The following is a 13,287-nucleotide window of genomic DNA, read 5'->3' as shown; positions in this document are numbered from 1 at the left end:
AAAATCATATGCCAACAAACTGGACAACTGAAGAAATTAATAAATTCTTTACAACCCTATAAATCCCCAAACTGTAATAGGATTAGACAATTTGAATAGACCAATTACCAACAATGGAACTGAATCAGTAATCAAGAAACTCCCCCAAAACAAAAATGCAGGCCCAGACTCCTTCACAGGAGAATTTAAAATCAAGCATTTAAAGAAAAGTTAATATTGTCTCTTCTCAAACTATTGCAAGAAATAGAAAAGAAATTTTCCAAATTCATTTTATGAGGCCAACATTGCCCTAAAATCAAAATCAGTTAAAGACACTGTTAAAAAAAAAAAAAAAAAGGAGACAGAACTACAGGCTAATATCTCTGATGAATATAGGTGGAAAAAATCTCAAAATCATTCACCACAACCAAGTGGGATTTATTCCTGGGATGCAAATGTGGTTCAATATTTGCATATCAATGTGATATATCACATCAACAAGAGAAAGAATAAAAAACATATGATCATTTTAATACATGCAGAAAAAGCATTTGACAAAGTATAACATCCATTCATGATTAAAAAGCCCTCAACAAAGTAGGTTTAAAAGGAACATATTTCAATATAATAAAGGCCATGTATGACAAACCGACCTTGAACAAGTATTTAATGGTGAAAAACTAAGAGATTTCCTCTGATCTCCGGAACAAGACAAAGATGTCCACTCTCAACACTTTTATCAACATAGTACTGGAAGTCCTAGACACAGCACTCAGACAAGAAAAAAGAAAAAAAAAAAGAAAAGCACCCAAGTTGGTAAGGAAGATGCAAAATGTTTGCTATTTGCAGATGACATGATACTATATATAGAAAACCCCAAAGACTCCACCGAAAATTGACTAGAACAGGTAAATGAATTCAGTATGGTTACAGGATACAAAATCAACATATAAATCCACTGCATTTCTGTACATTAATAATGAAGTAGCCAACAGAAAAGTTAAGAAAACAACCCCATTTACAACTGTATCAAAAATAGCAAAATTCCTAGGAATCAACTGAACCAAGGGAGTGAAAGACCTGAGCTCTGAAAACTATAAAACATTAATGAAAGAAATTGAAGAGGATCCAAACAAATGGAAAGATATTCCATGCTCATGGATGGAAGAACAAATATTGTTAAAATTTCCATGCTTAAAGCAAGCCTCAGATTTAATGCAATCCTTTTCAAAATATCAACAGCATTTTTCACAAAATTAGAACAAATAATCCTGAAGTTTTTATGGAAACAGAAAAGTCCCTGAATATCCAAAGTAATCTTGAAAAAGAAGAACAAAACTGGAGGTTATCACAATCCTAGATTTCAAGATATACTACAAAGCTGTAGTATTCAAACAGTTTGGTACTGGCACAAAAATAGACACATAGATCAACAGAATAGAATAAAAAGCCCAGAAATAAACCCACATTTATATAGCCAGTTAATCTTTGACAGAGGCAAGAATATGCAATGAGAAAAAAACAATCTTTTCAAATGGTGTTCAGAAAACTGGACAGCCACATGCAAAAGAATGAAACTAAACCACTTTCTTACACCATATATAAAAATAAATTCAAAATGGATTAGGACCTAAATGTGAGAACTGAAACAATAAAAATTCCAGAAAAGAGGATAGGCAGTAATAGCATAGCATAGTAATAGCATACTGCCTAGCATAGGCAGTAATTTCTTTGACACCTTCTATAGCAACTCTTTTTCTAGATAGGTCTTCTGAGACAAAAGAAACAGAAGCAAAAATAAACTATTGAGATTTCCTCATTGTTTTTCTCATTTAAGACTGTGCCATGTGTATCACAAACATTGGAAAATCCTTTTTTGTTTGTTTGGTTTAAAATGCACCAGCCTATAAATCAAAATAAGTTTCTTTAAGAAAAAGAAGAGCACTTGCCCTATCTTTTGGTTGAACGGATGTGGTTGTACTGCTTTTAAGGTGCAGTTGTAGAAGAGAAAAACAGTCATTTGGCACTATATTAATGACAACGTTTTTATACTGGCATAAGCTAGAAAGAGCCCACCAGGAATAAAAAGCTCTGCACAGCAAAGGAAGCCATCAACAAAATTCAAAGACAACCAACCTATTGCATGGGAGAAAATATTTGCATATTAATTATCTGATAAAGGATTGGTATTGGAAAATAGAGAACTTATCAAACTCAATACCCAAAAAACAAATAATCCAAAGAAATGGGCAGAAGACATGAACAGGCATTTCTCCAAAGAGACATACAGATGACCAATAGACACATGAAAAGATGCTCAGTATCACTAATCATCAAGGAAATGCAAATCAAAACCACAATAAGATATAACCCACACCTGTTGCAATGGCTAAATTAAAAACACAAGAAACAACGTGTGTTGGCTAGAATTCTAAGAAAAAGGAACCCTTGTACACTGTTGGTGGAAATGCAAACTTTTGCAGCCACTGAGGAAAACTGTATGGAGGTTCTTTTAAAAATTAAGAATAGGAGGATCCCTGGGTGGCTCAGCGGTTTAGTGCTGGCCTTCAGCCCAGGGCATGATTCTGGAATCCCGTGTTCCAGTCCCGAATCGGGCTCCCTGCATGGAGTCTGCTTCTCCCTCTGCCTGTGTCTCTGCCTCTCTCTCTCTCTCTGTCTCTCATGAATAAATAAATAACACCTTTTTAAAAAAATTTAAAAAATAAAAAATTAAGAATAGATGGGGCACCTGGTTGGGTCAGTGGTTGAGCATCTGCCTTATGACTCAGGGCATGATCCCGGGGTCCAGGATTGAGTCCCACATCAGGCTCCCTGTGAGGAGTCTGCTTCTCCCTCTGCCTATGTTTCTGCCTCTGTCTCTATGTATCTCTCATGAATAAATAAATAAAATCTGAAAAAAATTAAGAATAGAGCTTATATACATCATATATATTACGTATATACATTACATTACACACATATATAATATGGAATACTACTCAGCATAAAAAAGAATGAAATCTTAGCATTCATTACAACATGGATGGATCTGGAGAGTATAATGCTGTGAAATAAATCAGAGGAAGACAAATACCATATGGTTTAACTCATACATAAAATTTAAGAAACAAAACAAAGAAAAGAGACAGACTAAGAAATAGGCTCTTAAATCTAGAAAAGAAACTAATGGTTACCAGAGAAAACGTGAGTGATAGACAAAATATATGAAGGGAATTAATAGTACATTTATCATGATGAACAGTGAGTAATGTATAAAATTGTTGGATCACCATATTGTACACCTGAAACTAATACAACATTGTATGTTTACTATACTGGAATTAAAATTTTAAAAATAAATGAATGAAAGACAAAAATAAAAAAATTAAAGCCATATTATGATGTAGCTTATTTATAAAATAGTGTTTGAGTTAGGAAATAAAATACATATTCTATAAGGATTCTTGGTCCTATTAAAAGCTCAAGTGGACTATTTTTTCACCATCTCCATACAAGCTCTATGATTCACAAGATCTGTTGTAATATGAAAATGTTTTATTTATTCAAGATGTGTGTTATTGAAAAAAATTCTAATAATTGGGTTTTATTTTGTGTATACTACCTGGTTACTTTTATAAGAAAAAAATAGGTGATAAAACTGATATAAAGGATCTTTTTTTAACAAACTCTGCATGACAAGGGCTGGTATAGGCTTAGCCCCAAACCTTGTCCTTGTAAAGTACTGTGTCAGTGAAGGATTCTAGAGTTACTAATGAATAAGAAAACATCATTAAACTAGGATTGTAGTTTCAATGTCATGATTGATTATCTGTCTTAAGTAAAATAATTTCTATAAAGGACCTAGTACAGTGGATGGTACATAATCAAATTTTAATGTTTATTGGTTATTTTGATAATAGCGATGATGTTAAATTAGTTTTAGTTAAGAATATTAATTAGAGTCCTCATTCGTCATTCTACATAAAGGATGTGTTACTATGCGGCTTTTCATTCAACTATGTAAGACTAGTGCACTTAAACTTTATAAACAAAAGTTAAGTTCAATATCTTCCAAAAAGTTATAAAAAATAAATAAGTTTCATTCTACCTCAGAATTTTGGTTGGCTGCAAATCTTAGGCTACTCATGAATTCAGAAGATAATCTGGAGTTCTTAACGCTTTCTATGAGCTGACTTGATTTTGTTCATCTCAGTGTAGTGTAGAGTAATAGTTACATCCTTTTTTCTCCTTTGCTTTTTTAGTATTGGATAGAGTTTTAGAACTAACTGAAGGGACGTCTGGGTGGCTCAGCGGTTGAGCATCTGCCTTTGGCTCAGGGCATGACCTTAGGGTTCCGGGATCAAGTCCCACATCAGGCTCCCTGCATGGAGCCTGCTTTTCCCTCTGCCTATGTCTCTGCCTCTCTCTGTGTGTCTTTCATGAATAAATAAATTTAAACTTAAAAAAAAAGAAGTAACTGAAGATATCTGCTTTTCATTATGGTAGGATTAATTATTGTAATATAACAGTTGAATCTTTTTATGGAACATAGTTATTGACATCAAAGTAATACATAAGCTAGCTTGGTAGTACTGGCAGACTGAGTGAGGTGGAGTGAGGCCGAGAGAGAGAGAAGGGCAGGCAGGAGCAGGAGAGGGAAGAGGCTATTACTAATGTTTGTGATATGTCAAATCATTATAAGGTTAACTATTAATTAAATTAGCAACCACAAGCTAATTTAAAATAGCTGATTTACACATCTATCCTATTAAAATTTTGTCAATAGTCTGTATTATTTACTTCTCACATGGTTGCTTGTTCTTGCATTTAAAGACATGTACTTTTTTTCGAACTATTTATTATTTCACACCCAGTGCTAAAAAATGTGAATCTTCTAAGCAAATAGAAGGAATTATTTCTGTAAAAAGATTGTGAGTACTGCTCAGGATTATCCCAATATAGTATAAAATCATAGATATTAGGTAGAATACATGTACTATCGATTAAAACAAAATATCTTTTTCTTATTGGGAAGTGAGTGTCTGTTTCAGTGCCTCAAATAAGAGGTTTGGAACTACTGAAAAAGCCTTTTCCATCATGTGTTCATATCTTTGACTTTATTTTTTCTCCAGAAATTTTTACTTTGAAATATTTCTCATTTTGTGGACATATTTTATTGTAATGCATAACAATACCTCTCTTTAATTAAATACTTCTTTTTGTATGAAATAACTAGCAAAGATTTGTAACTGCTTTTATTATCTGATTTCCTTTATTTAGAGGTTTATCTCAATAATTGAATCCTTGTCTCTTTCTCAAATGATCTATAAAATCATGAATCCTAAATTAAATAAAAACATTAAAAATATCTCCCAATAATTTATTTGTATTAGCTTCTTTTCTCTTTCCAGTTAAATTACCACAGTTCTTAAGTGTGTAAATGTGATTTTTCAAGAAAACTAATGATGTGTCTTATTACTTTTTTAATAGATTGAACTTCACCAGCTTAAAATCTACTGTAACTCAAACTTCATAGCACAAGAAACCTGTTGCGAAATATCAGATACTAAGGTAAGTTAATTTTCTTGGCATGTGAAGAATGTAGAATGCTAGTTGCCTAGTCCATAGAGTGCAAATATAAGGCAGCTTTGAATATCTTCTGTTAAAGCCAGGTAAGTAATTTGTTCCAAGTAAGAGACCCCTCATAGTGCTCTCACATAGCTTATAAAATTCGAATCCCATTGTTTTGTCTTGAATTTTGGGAATGATACATCCTTATGTTGGACTCAACATATATTAAAGAGAATTTATGACTTTCTCCCTAAACTATGTTCTGATAGCATCATCATTTTCCAGCTGCAGAGATTTTAAATCTGTAAACATATCTTATTCTTACTCATTTTTCTCTTCTAGCCTGTTATCTATCCTGGATAGTTTTCCTTTGTGATAGATTTTTTAAAAGACTTTATTTATTTGAGAGAGACAGAGAGAGAGAGAGAGCACACAAATAGAGGTGAGGGGCAGAGGAAGAAGGACAAGCAGACTCTGAGCTGAGCAGGGAGCCCAATGTGGAGCTCAGTCTCAGGACCCTGAGAACATGACCTGAACAGAAGTTAGACACTTAACCGATTGAGCCACCCAGGTGCCTGTGATAGATATTTCATCTTCCTTCTCCCTGTTACTGACCTGGTCCACCTTTATCTTGTGCCTGGTTTGTTGCATTATCATGTCAACTGCCTTCCCTGTCTCTAGACTTTTTTCTTTCCAACATAACCAGAATAAGTCTCTGAATCACTGCTTTGTATATGCATTTATTTTCTCTTACTAAACATTTATTATTCAAAAACATTGATCTTCTAGACATTGTGCTATAAAACAAGGCAATAACAGATATGAATAAGCTACAATCCCTGCCCTCTATTCATCCCTTTTTCAAAGTCTTTGGTCACTCTTTGTTGGCAAAAAAACATAAACTCAGTTACTTAGCCTCTCATTCTTAATATTCCCAACCTAACTGTGCAACTGTTACTTTCTTATACCAATCTTTCCTTTAAAAAAAAAAAAGGGTGGGGGGAAGATGCCTGGGTGGCTCAGTGGTTGAGTGTCTGCCTTCCGCTCATGGTGTGATCCGGGATCAAGTCCCACGTCAGGCTCCTTGTGGGGAGCCTGCTTCTCCCTCTGCCTGTGTCTCTGTCTCTGTCTCTCTCTATGTATCTCTCATGAATAAATAAATAGAATCTTAAAAAAAAAAAAAAAAGTACTTTCTCCAGCTCTCATTATAATGGTCATGTGTGCTATCTTGTATTATTAGATATAGTTGTATTTGTTTTAAACGTATTCAACTACCTTTTAAACTCATTGAGGGGAGTTATACTTTCATGCTCTTCTTTTTTATTCCTATGCTTTGTTTATAGAAGATGATCAAAACATTATTTCTTAACTTGTTGACTTTATCAACTATTAAAGGAGGTAGTTGGGACAATATGGTGTTTAAAAGGGACTAATTCAATGAAGTATTACAGAAAGAATATATGAAAAGTAAAAGTAAAAGATGAAAACATTTTTCTTTGTATATTAGATTTCCTAGAAGTTCTATACTTACCATCCAAAATTATATGATAATTTTATCAATAGTTTAGCAATTAAAAAATATTTTTAATTTCTGTCAGTCACTGTGGGTAGTAGAATAACAATGTGACTGATTCAAAGCAATGCTAAAGTTTTCAAAATTATTTGTTTTGCTTATATAACTTAGTTTTTATAAAGCATATCTCCAACCCAGCTTATGGTTCTCATTCCAAGCAAAATGAAAGATAGCCAAATATCTTTCTAAAAATCTCTAAAAAGATAATTTATAATGCCAATCTACAGACTTGAAATACTTAGAATTCCTGGACCCACATATTTAAATTTTGAAGATGTTAATTCTCTAAAAGTTTATTTTTATATTAATTATTCCTTTAGGACATAACTCTTAAAATACTAATTTTCCTGGTTGAAAAGTAACAAAACAATGTTTTGATTTATCTAAATACTGTATTTTTGACCAGTAGTTTTTACTCTGTATCATCACATAATAGATATTTTCAATTCAAATTATGAGAAAACTGTTTAAGGAAGTGTAGGTGATAAATTTGATGGAGTGGTTTGATTATTAAATGCAATGACTAATCTCACAAATTATGGAAAAAATTTAATCATATCTTAAAACAATTATTTAGGAATTAAAGTGAGAAAAATAAGGTAGCAATTCATCTCTGACCATAGGAAAAAAAAATGACAAAATCCTGCTCATTCTCTTGCTGATAATTATTTGAAGGGACATCACTATTCTATTAATGAGAAGCAGAAAATTGAGAGATGCTACATTTTACAAATGAGAACATATAATTTGGAAGATAAATAATTATATAAAAGCCATTTAAGTGCATCTGTTATAATTCTGACACCAACTTTTTTTGAAAAATGTGTTGAATTCAGAAAATTTTAATGTGCTTGCTTAAGGATTTAATTTTATCTGGAATTTAAAATTAGACATGTTTTTTGTTAATATTTTATAGCATATTTTAAGGATAAGTTTTATTCAAAATAATCTGTAAATATACTTTTCTTCTATTAATTAGATTTTCTATTTCTGTAAAGTTTCATGACTTTAGACTGGTAGACTTTTATGACTACAGACTTAAACAGAAGGAGAAAATCAGCAATATTCATTGAAAATAAATAAGAAATCTGATTAAAATTTGTAGGGCCAATTAATTAAATATGTCAAATCGAAACCAGAGTTTTATGAAGGGAGTTCTTACTTATATATTTTTATGATCCCTTTAGGCACTTTTTGGACAGTGTGTAAAGTTTTATAGTGAATGTTGAGACATACTTTTAAAGTCATTTAAATCCTCAATTTAATATAATAAATCAATTATCCAGATCAAAATTATGAACTCAAATTAGGTCTTGGTCATCTGAGTGGGAACTGGTAGAGCAGGAACTTATTGGAAAATCATATCAAATCATATGAGATAAAAGGACTATTCTCGTGATAATCACATTTCATTCTAATATGACTTTTAGACTTGTGGACTTGGAAACTTATTAGGATAACAAAATAGCTAATTATTAAATCTGGAGAGAGTAAAAGTGATAGACCTAGGAGTAGACAACAGGAAACTAGTCCCAGGGTTTCTGGGTGTTGTTTTTCTTACAGTTTTTGTTGTTTTCACAAGCATTAGAGTGCTACCCTTCTTTTTCTCAAAATATTTTTTTGTTTTAAAAATTATGTATGTGGTGCCTGGGTGGCTCAGTTGGTTAAACATCTGCATTCCACTTAGGTCATGATCCTGGGGTCTCCAAATCAAGTCCTGCATCTGGCTCTCTGCTCAGTGAGGAGCCTGCTTCATCCTCTGCCCCCCCCCCCCCCCAGCTCATGCTTGCTCTCTCACTTTCTCTCTTTCTCTTTGGCAAAAATAAATAAATAAAAACCTTTAAAAATTATGTATGCTTATTTTAGAAAACTTGGAAAATACAGCCAAATTCAAAGAAGGAATATCAACTGTAGTCTCACCATAATAAATAACCACTAACAATCTTTTAGTTTTGTATCCTAGCAATGTTTTTTCAAGCATATATAATTTGTAGTATAAAAAGTAATGTGTGAACCCTTTCCCCTAAATTGCAAATTCAGAGTTATGAAATTACAAATTCACAGTTACAGACCATGGTGAGGAGCCTAGTAAATGATGTGGAGAAGAAAGGATGCATTTATCCTCCCCATCTGGATTTATTTTTGAGAGAGAAAAAAGTTCATTCCTTCATAACTAAGTTTTGCTTCATGTCATCCTACATGTTCTGAACCCACTGCTTAAGTATGAAATTCACCACTTGTCTGTTACAATGGAGACGTTTTGATAACTTTAAAGGACAATGGACTTTAAATACCAGGACTAAGATATACTTTAATTAAGTCCTATCCTGGAGCATTAAAAGGATTTATTTTCCACTTTTACATGCCTTTCCAGTCATCTTGTTCTAAAAGTTCAAGTTGCTTGCTTGTATTTTATATTTTGTTCCACAAACTTATACACAGATGTGATATGTGTAACTATTTTATTGTAACAATGCAGATATTGTAGATGTTTGATATTACTGTACTTAATCATAAAGTCATTTATAATAGATTTAGAAGTCCTCAACAAACCAACTTTTTAGTGCATTTCTTTAGTGCATGTTGTCACTGTAATAAAACATATCAGGGACCTAGTAAAAGAGCAAAGGCATTATGAATTCTAACATACCAGTGTTGACTTTTGGCTCATTAGAAGGCAGTTCTTGTAGGCAAGTTTAGTCATCCCTAGTTTGGTGGGAGCCAGTATTTGGAATGTTAGAATGTTTGGAATTGACCCTTATCATTTTTCTGGATTTTAGTGTCCAGAGCAGGATGGCTATGGAAGTACTGCATCATCATTGTTACCCGCTCACGCCAGTAAAATGTCTGCCTATCTGCCAGCAAAGCAGGAACTTCAAGACCGGTGCCAGTGCATTCCAAACAAGGTTTGCTAGTTTTAAATCTGTGCTCACTGAAAAGCCACTACACAAAATGAGCCAAGCCCCTTGGATGTGGCCCCAGTGCATAGAATGTGTCTTGACCTTTAGTTCTAGTTGAATCAAATATCTAAACCACTCTATCCCCGAGGTGGGTTAAGAAAAGGGAATAGGATTTCCTGGATTTTTTTTCTGAATAGTTCTGAAGCCATCAGACTTTCTTTCCAGGCTGTGAGTTAGAATGGATAGAAAGGTAAGGGGGGAACCCACCTGTACAAGGGACAAATGTTGAGTACTTAACATGTGTCAGGAGTAGGCTTAGTTCTGGGAATTCACAGTTGAAGAAAACTGCCTGCTCTATAACACATACACGAAGATACTCTATGTAGTATTTCTTTGTTGTGTACTGAAACTGTAGGAAATAGGCAGAGAATCTCACTTAAAGAATGTACTACACCTATACCAGTATGGTCCGTTCGTCAGAAAGAGTAGTCCCATGGACCTACAGAAACTTCTTATAGTAATGTTAATGGCAATCATGAGGCTGTGCTAAAAGGAAACTGAGTGATTTCTTGATGGTTTTCCTCTATGCCAATACCAGAGGAAAGGAAAGAGGAAAAGAAAAACTAGCCCTGGTTCCTAGAATAGAATGTCCCCTAGCACTGTGACTTAATACATGCCCTTGGAGACTTAACACATCCTGCGACCACTTCACTCCTGGCTGGACGAGTAGGTATAGGGGTGAGGTGAAAGTTTAGAGGAACCTTAATTTCTTCTAGGGACCAATACTGTATCACATGCTCCATGAGAAAGGCAGGCACAGGTGCAGGGGCCATAGAGGAGCATCACATGTCCACAGTCCATGGAAAGTCTCACGGAGGTGATGATGTCAAGTGAAATTTGGAAGAGGGAGAGTACTGAGCCTCCTGAGCAAGGGAAGGGCATTCTAGCAGAGGGATCAACATCAGCTCAGAGGAGAGTAAAGCTTTAACCTTCTATTGTCACCTTCATATTTATAAACTATTAGTCTTTAGCTCAGTGTGACAGAATGTTTGATAACACAGAATTAATTTTTGCTCAGGGAGAAGCAGGATTGCCGGGAATGCCAGGCTCACCTGGTCAGAAAGGAGATAAAGGAGAACCGGTAAGAAACCTCAGAACATTGTCAGGATGACAGTGAGTTTGTTTAAAAGTGACTTTAAAATGCATCCATCTCATATCTCTATGTCCCATACAAATGCACATTTCTGTTAAAGGTTATTAAGGACTATATTTAAATGCTGATTGCTGAAATAAGGAAGACTACATCAACATTCAAATATGCTTTTGAGTTCCTATTGGAACTAAAACTTGAAAAGATGTGGAAACCCCAATATTTGTATCTATAAACTATAAGCAAAATTGTGAAGCAAGAAAGTTTCTTTTTTTAGTTGTGCCCTAACCTTCTTGAGCATTCTCTTCTCCAAATATTTGAACTCTTATTTCTCTTGTGTGCAGATGAATCCCCACTAAAGATTTTTTTAGCTTCCTATCATTTGTTTGCATGTTTATCTATTTGTTTTACTTTTTTTAAAAAAAAGATTTTACTTATTTATTCATGAGAGACACAGAGAAGGGGAGGCAGAGACACAGGCAGAGGGAGAAGCAGGCTGCATGCAGGGTCTCCAGGGTCATGCCCTGGGCAGAAGACAGGCACTAAATCGCTGAGCCACCCAGGCTGCCCTATTTGTTTTTCTTTTATTTTTATTTTTTTATTTTTTTATTTTTTTAAGATTTTATTTATTCATTCATGAGAGATACAGAGAGAGAGAGAGAGGCAGAGACACAGGCAGAGGGAGAAGCAGGCTCCACGCAGGGAGCCTGACGTGGGATTCGATCCGGGGTCTCCAGGACCGCGCCCTGGGCCAAAGGCAGGCGCCAAACCGCTGCGCCACCCAGGGATCCCTGTTTTTCTTTTAAATAAGGTTTTATCCCTTCACTCATTTCTCCAACTCCACTCCTTACCTCTGACAACCACCAATCTGTTCTCTGTATATGTGAGCTTGGTTTTCTTTTTTTCCTTCCTTCTTTTCTTTTCTTTCTCTCCCTTTCTCTCTTCTTCTCCCCCTCTCTTTCTTTCTTTTCTTTCCTTCGCACATAAGAGAGATCATATAGTATTGGTTTTTTACTGTCTGGTTTACTTCACTTATTATTAATGCCTTTGAGGTCCATCCATGTTGCCATAAATGGCAAGATTTTATTCTTTTTATGGCTGAATGATATTCTAGTGTGCGTATGTGTATGTGTGTGCATGTATGTGTATTGTATCTTCTTTATCCATTCATTCATTGATGGACATTTAGATTGTTTCCACATCTTGGCTACTGTAGATAATGCTGTAATGATGAATGTGAGGTGCATAATCTTTTCGAGTTAATATTTTTATTTTCTAAAGATAAATACTCAAAGTGGAATTGCTGGATCATCTTACATTATTAATTTTTTTAAGAATATCCATACTGTTTTCCACAATGGCTGTACAATTTATATTCTCATCACTAGTGTGTGAAATCTTTTCTCTCTCCACCTCCTCATGAACACTTGTATTTTTAATAATAGCCATTCTAACAGATGTGAGGTGACATCTCCTTATGGTTTTGATTTGTTATTTCCTTGATGATTAATGATGTTGAGCATCTTTTCATGTACCAGTTGGTCATCTATATTTCTTCTTTAAAATAATATTCTTTTTTTTTTAATAATATTCTATTCAGACTTCTGCCTATTTTTAAATTGGATTTAATTTTTTTTTTGCTATTGGGTTATATGAATATTTTGGATATTAGCCCCTTCTCAGATATGTGATTTACACACGTTTTTCTCATTCAGCAGGTTGTCTTTTCATTTTTTGATGGTTTCCTTTACTGTGTAGAAGCTTTTTAGTGTCATATAGCTCCACTTACTTATTTTTCCTTTTGGTGTCAGATTTTAAAATGATCACCAAGACCTACATCAGGGAGCTTAGTGCCTGTTTTCTTCTAGGAGTTTTTATAGTTTCAGATATTATATTCATGTCTTTAATCTATTTTGAGTTAACTGTGTAACATAGTGTAAGATAGTGGTCAAATCTTATTTTTCTGCCTATGGCTACCCAGTTTTCCCAATATCCTTTATTGGAGAGGCTATCATTTCCTCATTGTATATTTTTGGCACCTTTGTCATAAATTAATTGGACATTTATGTATGGATTTATTTCTTGTTTCTCTATTTTTCCACAGATCTATGTAT

General features: G+C 34.0%; 1 protein-coding gene across 2 annotated transcripts in view; it reads left to right on the top strand.

The window, feature by feature from the left end:
• Positions 1–13,287, top strand: part of COL19A1 (collagen type XIX alpha 1 chain) — a 317,390-nt gene that overhangs the window by 48,852 nt on the left and 255,251 nt on the right. For both annotated transcript variants that reach the window (XR_005990424.1, XM_041772509.1), the window contains exons 7-9: positions 5,470–5,550; positions 9,904–10,029; positions 11,102–11,164. Coding sequence is in view for 1 of the 2 variants with exons in the window: in XM_041772509.1 (XP_041628443.1) it covers positions 5,470–5,550; positions 9,904–10,029; positions 11,102–11,164 (270 nt within the window). In the remaining variant the exon portion in view is untranslated. The remainder of the gene's footprint in view (positions 1–5,469; positions 5,551–9,903; positions 10,030–11,101; positions 11,165–13,287) is intronic.

This window comes from Vulpes lagopus, chromosome 1, assembly GCF_018345385.1.
Source record: "Vulpes lagopus strain Blue_001 chromosome 1, ASM1834538v1, whole genome shotgun sequence".
NCBI classification, from domain to species: Eukaryota; Metazoa; Chordata; class Mammalia; order Carnivora; family Canidae; genus Vulpes; species Vulpes lagopus.
This window is presented reverse-complemented; position numbering and strand designations above follow the sequence as displayed.